Source organism: Acomys minous, assembly GCF_964271855.1.
Source record: "Acomys minous genome assembly, chromosome: 13".
In the NCBI taxonomy this organism is placed as follows: Eukaryota; Metazoa; Chordata; class Mammalia; order Rodentia; family Muridae; genus Acomys; species Acomys minous.
Window position 1 is genome coordinate 27,094,980 of NC_140495.1, and position 17,012 is coordinate 27,111,991.

At 41.1% G+C, this 17,012-nt stretch overlaps 2 protein-coding genes across 11 annotated transcripts in view; both read left to right on the forward strand.

Annotated features, from left to right (window-relative positions):
* Window positions 1–9,539, forward strand: part of PLS1 (plastin 1) — a 92,223-nt gene extending 82,684 nt beyond the window's left edge. For all 3 annotated transcript variants that reach the window (XM_084752373.1, XM_084752374.1, XM_084752375.1), the window contains exons 13-16: window positions 652–785; window positions 1,251–1,374; window positions 7,427–7,551; window positions 7,772–9,539. In XM_084752373.1, the coding sequence (XP_084608499.1) occupies window positions 652–785; window positions 1,251–1,374; window positions 7,427–7,551; window positions 7,772–7,907 (519 nt within the window). In that variant the 3' untranslated portion in view covers window positions 7,908–9,539. The remainder of the gene's footprint in view (window positions 1–651; window positions 786–1,250; window positions 1,375–7,426; window positions 7,552–7,771) is intronic.
* A 2,898-nt stretch (window positions 9,540–12,437) lies between these two features.
* The window catches only part of TRPC1 (transient receptor potential cation channel subfamily C member 1), a 45,579-nt gene continuing 41,004 nt past the window's right edge, over window positions 12,438–17,012 (forward strand). For 4 of the 8 annotated variants that reach the window (XM_084751755.1, XM_084751756.1, XM_084751753.1 and 1 more), the window contains exon 1: window positions 12,776–12,948. In XM_084751755.1, the coding sequence (XP_084607881.1) occupies window positions 12,916–12,948 (33 nt within the window). In that variant the 5' untranslated portion in view covers window positions 12,776–12,915. Of the gene's footprint in view, window positions 12,949–17,012 lie in introns of all 8 variants that reach the window. The other 4 variants (XM_084751751.1, XM_084751750.1, XM_084751749.1 and 1 more) reach the window with 2 other exon arrangements.

Here is a 17,012-nt window from a genome sequence, read left to right on the forward strand (position 1 = left end):
TCCCTGGGAATGTTTCACTTCCCTTTAGAACACCCTGTGTCGGGCTAGAGAGATGGCTCAGAGGTTAAGAGCACTGGCTGATCTTTCCAAGGTCCTGCGTTCAATTCCCAGCCACCACATGGTGGCTCACAACCATCTATAATGAGATCTGATGCCCTCTTCTGGTGTGCAGGGGTACATGTGAACACAACATTATATACATAATAAATAAACAAATCTTAAAAAAAAAAAAAAAAGGAGCACCCTGTGTCTTAAGAAACCTTTATCTCCAAGGTAGAATGTGTTATTTAGGAAGAAACCGCTGTACAACAGCCACATCCCAGAGAAAGCCTTTGCTTATCAAGTGGACAAGGACCCAAATTTCAGAGCATGCTCAAAGTCAAAGTTTTTAGCCATAGACTTGAGGGTTGGATGGAAGCGTAACACTGTTCATCCATTTTCATAATCTAGATTAATCCCTTTGTTGCTTGGGTCACTTCCCTGCAAAGTGGGCATAATTGTTTGATTACATTATTATAAAATAAAGCATAGTCACATAAAATGTCATCACTGTTACTTCTCAGGTGGTTGGACTAGTTGGAGTAGTCTGGGGATTTTCTTTTTCTTTTTTTTTTTAAAATTTTTTATACTAACAGTTCTGCCCCCTTCCAGATTGAAAACTGCAACTATGCAGTAAAACTTGGGAAGAATGAGGCCAAATTCTCTTTGGTTGGCATCGCTGGGCAGGACTTAAACGAAGGGAACGCTACACTTACCCTGGCGCTGGTGTGGCAGCTAATGAGAAGGTAAAGGCGCGGGCCTTCAGCAACACCGAGATTCCTTCAACAAATCATTTGAACTAAACACAGAGCTATTCTTAGAGAGTTGTGAACATAAGAAATATACAGCGTGAAGCAAATTATTCCCCTAGAAGATTGCTCTTGGTGTTGGGTTAATCTCCAGGAATACAATCACTTTCTATTAATACCTCTTAAATGGCTTTGTAAGGAATTGTCTTCAAGGTTTTAAAATACTGTGTGGTTTTGAATCATGATCTTTGTGGCTTTTTGAATGTAACTACGTGCAAATGCCAGACTAGAGTTGGAAATACTACTTTCTGGAGCCGGTAACTTGCCATGTACCTTCGGCCTTGCCGGTGCTGGGGTTACAGGCGCACACCCCCACACCTGGCTGTTTGGCAAATGTAGATCTAAATGGTGTGAACACAAATTTCATCCCCTTGTCTCACGTTCATATCACGTCTGTTGCAGATACACACTGAACGTATTATCAGATCTTGGAGAAGGTGAAAAAGTCAATGATGACGTGATTATTAAATGGGTCAATCAGACTCTTAAAAGTGCAAACAAAAGTACCTCTATTTCCAGCTTCAAGGTAATCACGAACATTTTAAAAATTATATCTAAGTTTAATATGAGGGATCTTAATTTAGTTTTAATTTTAACCTTTGTGAGATTCAGAATTATATTAGTTTGAGACCCCAGAAACATATAACCCAAGATTTAGACATTGGTAATTACATAGCAAGTGTAACTAGAGATAATTTGATGAATTCTTACATATTGATTGGTTATTTATTGAATACAAATGCAGGTTAGCAGTAATCTGATGTTAGAACTGAGCCAAAACTCCACTTGTCAAATGAGAAAGGAATTTGCAAGGCGATGGTTGTTTATCTGGGACCTGTAATGTTTTGTGCTCCCTAGCAGCAGTGTCTGAATTGTACTGGCATCATGTCCAAGGTGTGCAGAGCCAGCCAGACCGATTCAAGTGGGGATTGAGACAACTGGTAGGAAAAACAATTCTTATCATCCGGCTTCATAACGCACTTAACACTTCCTTCAGAGCATTTGTGGATGACTCATAAAGCACAGGAGATGTAGTCTGCACATACATACGTACCCACTAACCTTCATTCATGCTCATTGTGTGTTGTTGTTGCATGCAAGCTGGTATGAGCTACAAATAAGCATGCCTGCCTGAACATACTCAGTCGGGGCCCTGTGTGTCTGCAATTTTTATTATATGTAAAAAAACAAACAAACAGAAAAGTCCAGGAATTTCCATTTTTAAAAATAACTTTAAAAAGTGCCAATAGATGAAACTTTAAGCTCTATCTAAAGACACCTACCCATCTTTGTTGTATTCTTTGCCTTTGCTCTGTGTATTTAACAGTGTTTGAGAGTGGCAGAAATGTCATATGTTGATGAATTCAGTCACTTTTATAAAAAACAAAGCTCCAAGTGGTTTTAACAGAATGGGTCTTGGGAGAGATGCTTCCTGGGTCCTAAGTCAAGTACATCCTCTTTTCTTCTTTTATATCTTGGAAGACGCTAGTAAGACTATTGTTTGTTGATTTAAAAAAAATAACTTTTAGTCTGTGATTTGTGTTCATGTTTTAACTATAAAATGAAAATTTAAGTAAAACAGTAAGGCAGTATATTGTAAAATTCTCTAATTGGTCATCTTTGAAAATATTATGTTAAAGTTATACATACTTGCATACTATTAAAAATAAGAGGGACGGTAGAATGCTTGACCAGCATGCATGAGGTTCGATCCCTGGTAGCAGCAAGCAAATAAATAAAGTAGTCAAATACAATGAAGAAACATTCAGGGACACAGTAATATTTGTTGAAGTATTACTACTAAGTAGCTTTTCTAGCTAAAGAAAAAGCCATAAGTTGTAAGAAGTTTATTTAGTCTTCTGTGTTCAACATTTACATTAAAGACAAAATTCATACAATGACTGTAATATGGAGTAAATTATAAACTTTAAGAAGTACAACTGATTTTGTTAAGTGTGCAGTCTGGTTGATCTCCCCAACTCAGTGGTCAGTTAAGAGTGGACAGGCGGATTGCTGTGAGTTTGAGGCCAGCCTGGTCTACAAAGCGAGTCCAGGACAGCCAAGGCTACACAGAGAAACCCTGTCTCAAAAAAAAAAAAAAAGAGTGGACAGAGAAGGGGAGGGGAGTAAGGGGAAAATGGGAGGGAGGGAGGAATGGGAGGATACAAGGGATGGGATAACAATTGAGATGTAATATGAATAAATTAATAAAATATATTTTTAAAAAAAGTTTAAAAAAAGAGTGGACAGAGAAAACAGATTCGATGATGAAGTACATTATACACCTTCATAAACTGGCCTTAAATAACTCAGTGTAATTAGCACTCAAAAACCAGAGAGAGAAAGAGAAGAGGGTGGGATTTGAACATCAGATGGAGGAAGGATTTGAACTGGCGGACAAAAGAGGGAGCTAGCAAGTAAAGCAAACTGTACAAAACAGATTAAGTCAGGATGGGGAAGAACTTTGGCCTAAAGAAGGAATATTGAGCAAAAGGAACAATCAGACTTTGTGATCAGCTGACTGAGAGTTATAGATGAAGATGGGCATTATTATAAAGTCATAAAGAATAAGGAAGGTTCACGGAGCACACGTGATAGAGAACACATGATGGCTTTACTTGTAACAAAGAGGAGGCAGAAATGTAGTAGCTGCCTGGTAACCAAGGGCAGAAGAATACTTGGAGAAGGGAGGCTTCTCCCCAGCCACAGGAGGCATTTTGCTGAAGGTTGTCAGGTGGTACTAGTAAGAAAATATTGGTTACATCCAAGACAAATGCTGTAAGTAGGCTTTTTAGGAAAGACATTTAACTCTTTTATTTGTAAAGAATCTTCTCTCACCAAGAAGATAGAGCAGTAGTAATTATTTATTATTACTTCAGCAAGTAGTAGTAATTATAATGAGACCATCCATCATTAAGCTAAACATTCTACTCAACTCCAGGAGCAAAAATGTGAGCATTAGAGAACTCAATAACTTGTCTGTTGCCACGCACCTTTCAAAGGGAAGAGCTGGCTTTCTTATCAAGGTCTGTCTCCTTACGGGTTCAAAAGAAAACTCCCGCAGTTGTGTGGCCCCGGGTCTGACTTGCTACCTGTGTGACTGACTTACTCATTCATTCTTTAAATATCAAAGCTCAGTGTGTCAGGTGCCTTGTTACCATGGCTACCAGCGTCCTCAAAGAGCTCACTGTTCAGGGAAGGACACAAATAAGAAGCAGAGCCCTGCAGTGTGAGGTGTCAGCAGTACTGTGTAAACCGGCTAAGGGGGTGGGGGTGGCAGGGCAGGAAGACATCTGTTTTGCAGCAACGTTGGCAGCTTACACTAGCAGCTGGGCTACATCTATTGGTGGATGAAAACAGACCTAATAATCTGATTTTTTCATTTAATACCTCGGTGTTCTCTGGCAAGTTATAATATTAATTTCTCGGTGTTTCAGTTTCTCCAAATCTGAGATGGAGATAAATCTGTCTTACAGGATCATTGTAAAACTAAATAAGCTAACAAACAGAAAAAGACATAAGCATGTGCTGCACACAGTAAGGGCTCAGTAAATGGGGCTTGCTATGCTAATGGCACAGCCTGTATATAAAGGACATCATGTGTGGAGGGACTCCTGTTAAGTCTTTTAGAAAACTCTCTTGGTCACATCCCTGGGTTTTTTTTTTTTTTCACTTTTATTTATTTATTTATTTTAACAAAACAGCAACAATAATAAAATAGAGTATCAAACCAAAAGAAAAAGATGATGCAGCTCATAATCTTGGAAATTAAGATTCTGGAGACTTTTTGCTTATATAATTTCTTTATGCTTAACTTAAAGGGGAAAATGCTATAATTGTACTTAGATAATGGTACAAAGGATTCCCACGATATCCTGTACCCCTTTGCAATAGTAAAGTGTCTTTCAGTGATAAGTACAAGTCAGAAAGGATCTGATATAATCTTTAGAAACTTAAGCTTTTCATTTAATTCAGTTAAAAACTTTCCCTAGGGTAAAACATGAAAAATAGGAGGGGTGAAAAAAAATCATTGTTCCCTAAACCTAAATCAAGGCACATTTAAAAATGCCACAAATATATTTAAAAAAATAAATAAATATAAATTTTAAAAATGCCACAAATAAGTAAACAAATAATCAAAAAATTAAGTATGATTAGGTCATTTGTCTGTATGAAAATTGAGCTAGGGAAAACTTAGGTTTATCCTAGAGTGAGATAACCATCACATCTCTCCTCAGAAAGTGTAACACCCCGGGGCCCAGCTTCACACACAGATTAACAGATTTTTTATCTGCGAGTGAGACTAGTTTGTACTTCATGTCCTTGGGGCACTTAGGATGAAGCACAGGGCGTGCCAGGCAGGCTGGACCACCAGGCCCTTCACAGGGCTCTATGTCTGCACTTCGTCCAGTACTCCTGCTGATTTTCACGTAGATAGTCTGCAGACTACACTGAGAAAACACCTATGAATTTCTTTTCAGAAGGAGGAAAGACACCAAACAGCAGGTCCACAGCACCTATATCATTTAGATGTGAGAGGCCTAATTTGTTTTTAAATCTTCCATTTGTATCCCAAAACATATTTTTTTCTTGTAGAATAAATAACCCAAGTTTATGGCCTTTCAAAGCAACTCTGTCACAAGACATCCTTCACATTATCTTGTCAGTCGTTTATTATAAAGCTGTATATGGCTAGAGACTGAGCCTGTCCTGTCATTTCCGGTAAGGATCGGGAATCCTGTGGCATCCCCGTCCACACGTTTCTGGCTCCAAGAGTAGAAATGTAAATTGGTTTAGATAAAAGGGAAAGGAAGCAACTACAATAGCAGAAATGCGAAGGTCGGTTAGACTTCAGGCCAGTAGTCCCCAGCACACCCATCACTGCTTTGCTGTTTAATCTGCCAACTTTTTCCCCAAAGCTGATTCTCCTCTTAGTTATTATTGCTGCTTATGATGGAGAGTTCATTCTCTCATTCGGATAAAGTTGTTGATTTCTGAAAGTCTAACTAACTTAGGCCCAAATAACACCATTGTGGTAAGGACAGGACTTCTCTGTCCATCTTAGACTAGGGGCTTTCCACTTTTTTTTACTGCCCCTGGACAAAGGGGCATTTAGATACTTCTTGCCTATTCTTTTTTGCTTCTTTTCTTTCTTATTTTAGTTTCAAGACAGGGTTTCTCTGTGTAGCCCTGACTGTCCTGGCATTTGCTCTGTAGACCAGGCTGGCCTCGAACTCACAGAGATCCGCCTGCCTTTGCCTCCCAAGTGCAGGGATTAAAGGTGTGCACCACCACTGCCCGTACTTCTTTTTGCTAATTACTCTTTCTCTGTCAATTTTTTATTATTGTGAATGTTTTGCCTATGCCATGTAAAGCTGTGTGCTGTGTACATGCCTAGTGCCTGTAGAAGTCAGAAGGCAGCTTCAGCTCTATTGTAACTGGGATTACAGACAGTCTGTAGCCACCAAATGGGTACTGTGAACCAAAGCCAGGTCCTTTGGAAGAGCAGCCAGTGCTCTGAACTGCTCGACCATTTCTCCAGCCCCTCCCTGAGAATATTTACTACAGATATATATTGCATACCTGCTTATGAATTGTATATTTTATACATAAAGTTTGTTTAGAATGCACGACCTACACCAGTTCAGCTTCATTCCTAGAGCACTGGATGACAAGAGCTTTCCTTGAAGCTCATGTTCCTGTAAATGACAGGGACACAGTGAAAACATGGGTTCTGTTAGAACAGAGAGAGGTGCGGACTGAGTCGACGATGGGTAGGCAAGCAACAGAAGCCATTGTTCAAGCCGAGAACAACAGATCATTTTTCATGTGCAAGCAAGATGCAAAATCCGTTCAGATCAGATTTCTTTTTAAAATTTTAGCTACAGTACTCTGTCCCATAGAGTAGCTGTCCATTTTTAATATACTCTGGAAGTAACAACAAAAATGGAGTGTCTTGGGTATTAGTGTTAGGCTATCACAGGTTAAATACTTGGTATTTGTTGGCTGTGTTAGCTATTTGAGCTTTTTTGATTTATGTACTTCATCGTTAAAAAAGGGTTACACACACACACACACACACACACACACACACACACACACACACACTGTTTCCTGAGATGTAGGATTAAAATATAATGACAAATAAAAGATTTAAATCAGAAAGAATGCTATCTTTGTAAATGCCAGGTTCCCTTCACTATTTCACTTTCCTTTCTGAAAATACTAAGTGAGGTCTTGGGGAATTCATGGTCTACAAGATAGAAAATTATGCATTTAAAATGCATCAACTCCATCTTAAAAGTTGCTTATCACAGAAAGGATGTTACAGTTGGCAAAAGTAGGAATTATCATGACCACAAGTCTTATTCATGTATAGGGAAACTCTGTATATGCTATAATTTACATGAAGACTGAAGTGGTTTATTATAGGTGTTGGTGGCGGTAGAAAAGCTTAATCTTGAGATCAAAGATGATTTAGAAGGTTGGTTTCAATTACATGACTATGACCAGAAGAGGCTGACATTTGTGAACACTGCAGGTAGGATGTTCACGTGTGTTTGTCTTTTTTTTCCTAGGATAAATCTATTAGCACGAGTTTGCCTGTCTTAGATTTAATAGATGCCATTGCACCAAATGCAGTTCGACCAGAAATGATCAAGAGAGAAAACTTGACTGATGAGGACAAACTGAACAATGCTAAGTAAGCCCTTCTGGTTTATATTAGACCGTGGCAAGCCTCTTGGCATCCGAAATCCTGACAGGGATGTTTTTAACTTTTAAAGTACAATTCGTGTGGGGAATGTGATTTTTAAAATTACCCTTAACCCTTTCGTTAAGTTAAACCAAAACCAAAAACAAAACGTGTTAATTGAAAACATGGTAGATAATAAATCCTAAGACGTCTTTCTTGTCTTTTCAAGATACGCCATTTCAGTTGCTCGGAAGATCGGTGCCCGGATATATGCCTTACCTGATGACCTTGTTGAAGTAAAACCCAAGATGGTTATGACAGTGTTCGCCTGCCTAATGGGAAAAGGACTGAACAGAATAAAATAAATGAAAATTTACTATGATCTGCCACATTATACACATCGAATGCCTCAGTTTACAGAATTTTGAAATGTAGTGGGTATAAAATCAGAATATCTGTATTCTCAAAATAGTTCTGTAATGAGTAATATCCTGTCCATACTAGTTAGAATTTGCCAGTCTTTTTGGATAACACAGTTACTTTAACAATCAATACCAATACAAGAATGTCTCATCAAACTGCTATTTCGTAGTTAAGTTACTTTATTTCCTAAAAGTCTTACCAAAAGACTAATCATTCTTTTTCATGACTCAAAAAAGACCTGTCTAAAGTTTTATCAGTTCCTCCTACTAAATGTGTTTGCATTTTTTTGATGTGTTATTTAATTTTGATCACAAATGTACCTGAAGTCATAATTCAACTTAATCATTTTGTTTTTTCCCCTATGTAAAGAGAGCTAAAACTTTCTATAAATTTCTTTATCATATAAAAGTTTAAATGGGAAAAAAAAGTTTAAATGGATAAATGTAGTTCATTAGCATTAAACTTTTTAAATATGAGAACTAATTCTTGAATAAACCCCAAGGCTCACTCTCTTGTATAAGCTATAGGAGGTTTTTACTTAAAGTTTGAGTATAACTGTGTTGCTACTTTACTTGTCCTAGTTTGATCATATAGCTTTATCTCTGACTATAGCATAATACTGTATGCCGGTAAGATGTTACACACATGTGTTTCTCTAAATCATCTGAATTCCCCATATTTGCTTAAATGGTATGTATTAAGTGGTCAGCCAGCCAGTAAGTATTTATTTTGCCCCCACAATGTGTGTGTGACACTTTCCAGTTTGTGGATATCTGATATGTGAAGGTGTCTTTTACAAATATTAATTATGAATGTGCATATAGTTACTTTTTTTCACCTAATTCCTTTCAAATACTCACAGCCAAACACTGGATAGGACATTCCAGCTGACATCGATACTATCCTGTTAGCGTCACATTGCACTTAGTGGTTTCAGTCTAAAACGAAACCTGCATAATTAGAATATGCCCACCAAATAACTTCAGTAGAAAGCATACAAAAGCGAACAGCCATCACAGTTTCATGTTTTCCACAGCCCTGTATAAACTGGAAATGTTTAAGGTTTGTGTTCCTTAGGAAAAGTTAAAGCTTGAAACCTCTTTTCCCCAGAGTACTTATTAGTAGAGAAATTCTGTTGCCCATAGTTGAAGCCAGAAATATGCTCCCCCACTTCCGCTTTAGTGCCAGTGAGCCATACCTACTATGCAACGAAAGTGCTGTCACTTACGTCCGTGTGAATGAGTTGTCTTCATCCTCCCCTCCCACTGATCACAACACATACTAAGAGTGTGAGTGTCTTTGTGTTTAGGATAGACTTTTTTAAAAATGAAATACTAACAGGTGGAGTTCTGAGATATATTCTTCTACATGAAATTCCTTTGCGTTTTGTATTTTGATGATTGTTTCTTACGTGACGATGTAAGTATGCTTTTGCTCTTTTTCTCAGATTGTTTAAATCATGCCTCTGATTTTTTTCACCATCATATTTACTAAAATAATCTGACTCACATGGAATTTAGCACTTTAAAGTGTTCTTTTTCTCACAAAGTATATTTAATAAAAATGCTGTGTATGTAGAATGTGTACATTATTTCATTTAGAGAGAAAAAAAATAGAGCCTTTAACATGGGTCTGTTAAAAACTCATTTCTCCACACTCAAAAAAAGTACAACTCCTAAATGAAGTAATAAAAAAACTATTTCTTTGGAGGTGAGGTTTTCGGTGGCACATGCCTTTAATCTCAGCACTCGGGGAGGCAGAGGCAGGCGGATCGCTGTGAGTTCGAGGCCAGCCTGGTCTACAAAGTGAGTCAAGACAGCCAAGGCTACACAGAGAAACCCTGTCTCGAAAACCAAAAAAAAAAAAAAAAAAAAAAAAAGAAAAGAAAAGAAAAAGAAAAAATTAGTCATATGGTGGCACATGCTCATAATACCAGGACTCAGGGAGGCAAAGGCAGGCAGATCTCTGTGAGTTCAAGGCCAACCTGGTATTTAAGGGAGTCCAGGGCACCCAAGGCTACAAAGGGAAACCCTGTCTCAAAAACCAAAAAATTTTAAATTCTAAATGTTAATATTTTTTTAAATGTTAATATTTTTATCATGTGTGTATCACATGTGGAGGTGAGAGGACAAATTTGTTGGGTCAGTTTTCTCCTTATACTTCCATGGGAATTGAACTCACGGCTTCAAGGGGCACAGCCAGCACTTTTATCGTCTACTGAGCCATCTCCCTAGCCCTCAGTGAAGAACTTGATTAAAGACTAACTACACGACTACTACAAACTTAGTTTGTGATGAAATAATTTGAGCGGATAAAATTCATGTATCGTCTCCAATGACCAAGTACCACATTAGATTCTTGGGATTCAGCTAAGGTCAGACCGTCTTTTGACCTACATCCGAGGCAAGTCAGCCAATAAAGAAATGGCAATGAAAAAAGCAGGAAGTAATAGTGATAATGCAATGCAATGGACGGAAGCAGGCAGAAGGCTGTGCTACAGGCCGACCTGAGAGCAGAGGGGAAGATTATGTAACTAGGCAAGGAATCTCGGAGGATGCTTTGTTTTGGACTATGTTCAGCACGGAAAACAGATGCAAAGAAAAAGTCTAGTGGGCACTATGAAAAAAAAAATCAGACAGATGTGGCCCTAGAATAGTAAAGGAGGAGGACATTGGAAACTATCCACAGGATCTGTCTTGTAGGACCAGATCTAAGCCTGACTTTCCCTTCTCTGACTGGAGTTCTGATGCCCCGCCCCCCGCCTCCCCCCCCCCCCGCCCCTCCTTCCCCCACCTTAATACCTGTGATTTGAAGGAGCAGCGTAGAGTGCTGTGCGACTTGTGAGTTTTCCTGGCATCGTTCAGCGTAACTCCATCTCTGGTCTTCACATCACACATGCAAACTATGTAGGTGCTGTAAACTGCCCCAGTCTGTGCCGGCTGAGCAGCCTAATATCTGAGACAACCCAAAAACTGGTGTGATAATACCAGCTTGCCTGAGGTAGGCGCTCTAATGCTTTGGAAGGCCTCCGAAGGTTACTACCAAAGTGGGCTGGGATTCCCTCCAATCTGAAAAACTCATCCAGTCCCCCATATGGAGTTCTGTGGATAAAAGATCTGCGTTGTGAGCCATTTTAGTTCCTCACCTCAAATATTGAAGATTTGGATGGATCAGGGTTAGAGTGCTGCTTCTGGCTGAACGTGTTGCTTAGCAATATCCGTGCATATATAGGAGTAAGCATGTCCCTCTTCCCACTGGCCTCTCCTTGGGCCACTTGGAAATGTCACCAAATAGAAAAATTTGTAACTGTCTAAACATTACAGAGCAACGGAGAAACTGTCTAGAAACAAAAACAGCAATGACGCGAGATGATCATCTATTTTAAACACATCTAAGCTTTTTAGAGAACATCTAAAGAGAACATTGATTTTAAAAAAAATTAGGAGAGTAATGGGACTAAGCAGCCTGAACCGGAGAGGAAGTATTCCCCTCAAAGTTAAGGTACTCCTAAGTACATTTGTCCACTGCCTTAAAAGTCTAACCCTTAAACTTCAAGAGATTTCCTCCCTAGTGTTGACTCTAGGAAGCAATAGGAAATTATTTAAAAGATGTAGTTTGCAAGTCGCACTTGCTGAGTGTCAGCCAACTGTTGTCTAAATACCAAATCTCTTAAAATCAGATGTGATAAGTGTAAAAAAAAATCCACTGAAACGACGTGTGTGGAAAGTAAGTTCTCTGTGCTTACCTGTAAGTAAGTAACCTGTGCTTACACAACGGTTAAAGGTCACCTTTAAATTACATGCGAATACATATATAGTGACTTTAGGAATATCAGGACTGTTAGACTAAATCACACACACACACACACACACACACACACACACACACACACACACACACACACACACACCAATGTTTTTAAACGGAATTTAGGAACGAAGGAAACGTAAACGCAAACTCCCAAGTCCGGTTGCTTGTCCAGGCTCTAGGGCAATTCCATAAGGGATTTCAAGTACACACGTTAATTCCTCAGAAGCTCCGTGGCACACTGCAGTGTATTTACTTTCTGTGCGGCAGCAGCAGCCACAGACTGCGGGTAAAATTACCTCAAATCCGCAACTTGGGTTAAGAACTGAGGCTAAGCAGTTCCCATGCCCTCAGGTGCTCCAAGCAGCAGACAAGCCAGGGTTCTGAGGGACCAAAGAGGCATCGGGCCTGGAGCCCCGCCTCCTAGCCCCGCCCCACAGGCCCCGCCCTCCGCTCCGCCGCAAGCCCCGCCCCGGTGTCGTCGCCTCCACGGGGCTGAGGATGACGTGAGGAGTGAGCCGCGAAGCTCTGTCTCCTGCGGGTGCAGCTGGACCAGCGGTTCCCTCAGCCCCGGAGCCAGACGTGCTGCGAAGCGCCCCGCCGAGCTCCTGGGCCGGCAGCCCCGTCACTCCATCCCAAGCCGGGCCGCCCTTTGAGCGGCCCCTGCGGCTCCTGGCACGGCCCCGCGCTCGGCTGCCGCCCTGGCGCGCTCCACTCTGTCGTCCCCGGACGGGCGCGGACCAGCTCGACCGGGGCGCCGGCGGCTGGGCAGAGGGCGCTGGCCCCGGGGACGCGCGGGCGCGGCCACCAACCTGGGGCTGTCGGTGGAGGGCGAGTGCTGGTTCCGGGGCGAGGCGACGCCCTTCGGGGCCAACGGGCCGCACGCAGATGTGGCCGTGGGAACGACACACCCGTTCTCCGGCTCTGGGGCGGGGCTGGGGTCGGGGTCGGCGCCCATGGGGGCTCCGCCTCCGTCTCCTGGCCTGCCCCCGTCGTGGGCCGCGATGATGGCGGCCCTGTACCCGACCACGGACCTCTCGGGCGTCTCCTCCTCCTCCCTGCCTTCCTCCCCATCCTCCTCGTCGCCCAACGAAGTGATGGCGCTGAAGGATGTGCGGGAGGTGAAGGAGGAGAACACCCTGAATGAGAAGCTTTTCTTGCTGGCGTGCGACAAGGGTGAGAGGCCCCCTTTCTCCATCTCCTGACAACCTGGCACCCACTCCGTGGGTCCTGCCCCTGCCTCAACTTACTCCTGGCGCTCCTGCTTTTTCTTGCGTGCAGCGACTATTCCCACACTGTGCAGCCCGCAGGACTTCTGCCTAATTGAGCATGAGCAGCAGGCAGGTAGGGCGGGGGCCCGGAGGACTCCCGTAGGTGGGATGACAAGGTGGGAGCCCTGATCCCTAAGTTGGTCCACAGTCTGCCACTGATAAACTCTAGTTTGAAGTCCTTCCTTTGGGAGCCAGACCTTTTGGGCCTTCTAATCCGGAAATTCTACGTGTTTCTCTTATGATTTCTCCTATTTATGGAGTGTCATCTTGTATGTTTGGGGTTTTTGTTTGTTTGTTTTTAAGTTTTTGCTTCTGTTTAACGTCAGCTGCCAATGCCTTAGCCTGTTACAATTGAGTGGAGTTAGTCATTCCATTTATCCTAAGCAGAAATAACACGAAATAAGGACAAGACAGAAAAAATCCTGCCCTAGTTGTGAAAACTTTCCTCAAACTTATTGAATCCCTTTGAGTGTTGATTTTTTTTTTTTTTTAATTTGGGAGAAAGGTTTATTGCTTCATAGAGTTTTGGTGAGAGGCAAAGATAGTGAAAAGTAAGTATAGGCAAAATATGTGGATTATATGATTTTTTTAAATCTAGAAATTGATCACTTTGTGTCCACATGAAACGATAAGCATTGTTGTAATAAAGGAATGGGAACTTGATTGCTCCTCTATCAAATATAATATTAAAAAATTCCCATTCCTCAGTTAAGCCATTTGTTGTTCAAAGGCTGCGTTCATTTGGGAAAACTTTGTTAGAAGCATGCAGACTTCTGAAACCCAGTTCCAGAGGCCAGCTCACACTACGGGAAAACTAAGTTTTTGGTTTTGCTTATATGTATATGTTTATATCAACAACAGACTCCCTAACCTTTTAAAGCCTTCGAAATAGGTTTTCGGTTTTTTTTTTTTTACACAACTACACTTCATCTTCTCCAGGCCAAAAAGCAATCTCTCCATGACATTTACCATGGAGAAGGGATGAGGCGGGCAGGATTTCAGCTGTTCCCTGGGTTCATTTGAGTGTGTGTTCTGTCACCTTTGTGGTAGGGTTGCTACATTTATAAGGAAGGATGCTTTAAGTGTCTGTAGCAGCTTTGTGTACCTTAGCGCTCCGGATGCTTTCCAAATGTGCAACATTTCCTGGAGACTGTATGCCACTGTTGTATTAACACCTTACTTAATATATTTAGTGGTGCTTTCTGTTTTCGTTACTTTGGAACGATTTGAAGGGTGTGAGGTTAGAGGAGAGTGGTTTGAGTAATTAAAAATACAGAGCCCTGAGTATTGCTGATAGGCAGCCCCTAATAATTTGCATAAAGGAGTAGTGATGGGAGTGTAATTAGTAGGAAGGGTACTGGGGTTACTATAGGCCTCATTCTGCACAGCTCAGGAAGTGTCCTAGTAACAGTACTTATGTGCTCTGGGGCTGGAGAGATGGCTCAGAGGTTAAGGGTACTGACTGCTCTTCCAAAGGTCATGAGTTCAATTCCCAGCAACCGCATATTGGCTCACAACCATCTATAACGAGATCTGTATACATAATAAATAAATAAATATTAAAAAAAGAAGGAAACTTTGTAAATCAAAGTTTTAGAGTGTACTAGCTGAGACGTGTAGTCATGGGGGATGGCTCAGGGTTGCTTTAATGAAGGATGACTGAGCAAGCTAGCTGCCTTCCTGGCATATGTAGTGTCCTCACAGTGTGTTTCTCTTTACTATTTTTAGTTTACCGTGCTATCAAAATATACACATGAAGTTCTTGATTGTGTTAAGGCATTCGACAAAAAGCTGTACTAATGAGTCACCGACTACATCCATCTTCTTCAGGAATTTTTCTGTAGTAAAGATGTTTTCTTATGCAGTTGCAAGGGTATGGAATGTGTAGTTGTGTATATAATAGATCTCTTTGAGCAAATGTTCAATTTAATGTAAGTGGCCTGTGAGAGATTTGGAAGATAGGATTCCCAATATGGAGCCCTCTTCTCCTGGGAACTTAAAAATGAGTTATCCAAGGGAAGCCTCAGGACATTGTGTATTACAAGGCTGAAGGATGTTTAAAGACTATTTCTGAGTGTACAAGCACTGTTGTAGCCTGAGTTTCTCTTGTCCCTAGTGCTGTAAACTTCAGACTGATTCCATCAAATTTAATGATGCTGGGAAGTCTAAGACTAGACGTAATAGTTTAATACAGGTAATGAGAAATTAAAATCTTACTTAGAAGCAATACTAAGTGGTAACATTGAAAAGCCAACACAAATGATTAGGACTCAAAGATTCTAGCACTGTATCCATTATTTATGAGTTCTAGTAGGATTTCTTTGGGTTCCAAAACTTTCTTTTCTTTCTCTCTCTTAATCTGTTTTAATATTATGAATATTATAATTCCATGTCCAAAGATTTTTGTATAAAATTTGGCTTGGAAAGATTTTTTTTTTTTTGACACAGAAGCACCCCACACTTCACCAATAGCATCAAGTTCAGTTTTGTTAATAGACAGTTTGAAAAATTGTCAGGTTTTTTTGTGGGAGTTGCGGGGTGACTTTTTGAGACAGAATCTTAGTCTGTAGTCCATCTTGGCCTGGAATTGACTATGTAAGTAGCCTAGGCTGGCCTCAAACTTGCAACAATCCTTCTGCCTCCTGGGTGCTGGGCTTATAGGTATAAACCACCACGATAATGCTCTTGTGTCAGTGATGGTGACATTTATCACCCCACGTTAGAAAGTCAAATGAGAAGCCAGTGTGGAGATAGATAGTCATCTTTCCTAATGATGTGGTAACATCTCTCCACTGAGCATCTCTCACAGATTTGCCAGAGTTGGACAGAGGACATTTAATGCTGAGCATCCATGGGTTGTCTTGGTATTTTACTATTCCATTTGCTAGCCCAGTTTCCTGTGGACTTTAGACCCCAGTAAAAAGTGGGGATGCCTTGAATTTTACAGAGTGGATGAAGAAGCAGGGCCAGAGCATGGGTGATTAACTGACCCATGAGCCAAATCCAACTGCTTTTGCTAAGCCTCTGAGATAAGACTGGCTTTTACATTTTATATTCTAAATACTTAAACATATTTCTAGCTAAGAGAATAATATTTTATAACATGAAAATTCTATGAAATTCGAAGTTTTATTGGAACACATCCTCACTCACTTCCATATGGTCAGTGTCTGCTTTGATGCAAAAGGGTCTGAGTAATTGCGACTGAGATAACATGTCCCACAAAGCCTGGTATATTTTAGTGTCTGGCCCTTTTCAGAATAATGTTGTTGACCCCCTGTATAAAGCATTGTTTGAATAATAACACAGACAAGAGCCCAGTGTGAACTGAATCCGAGGTCATTTTGTACAGAGGCAGCTAGTTGTGTAAAGGGCTGGAGAGGGGTGTGAGTGGGGTCAGGGAAGTGAAAAATTATAAAACAGCAGGAACATTTTTACAAAAAGTGGGTGGTTGACTTATGAGATAGCAGTGTGGATTTGTTATCTGGCCGTCCTTTCACAAGGGCCAGGAAATGGGCCCCGTCTTCAGCGCTGAAATGAACCAAGAGTGACGCACTGGCGGCCATGACTTTCCTTGGCCATGCAATTTGCAGAGGACCATGCTAGTAATGCGACCTAGAGCTGTTAGACAGTATGTTAATGCTTTGTTCAAGTCCTCATGGGCTAAGGTTGAGGGTTCATGGGAAGCGGGAAAGGAGCACCCGCTTGCTTAGGATTTGGTCACAGAGAAAATCTTTTCAGTTGGCATATCAGTTAAGAGGCTGTTTCAGTGTCTGGAAAAGTGGTAATTGTTTTGGTGAGGGTTCACTGTGTGACAGGGCCAGGGAAGTGAGTATGGGAGATACGTTAGAGACTGGGCTGAGATGACGTACTCAGTCCAGATGCGCATTGGTGCACCTTGTGAACAAAGACACCCAAGGGCTCGGGAGGTAGCTTGGCAGATGAAGTGCTTGTTGTACAAGCCTGAAA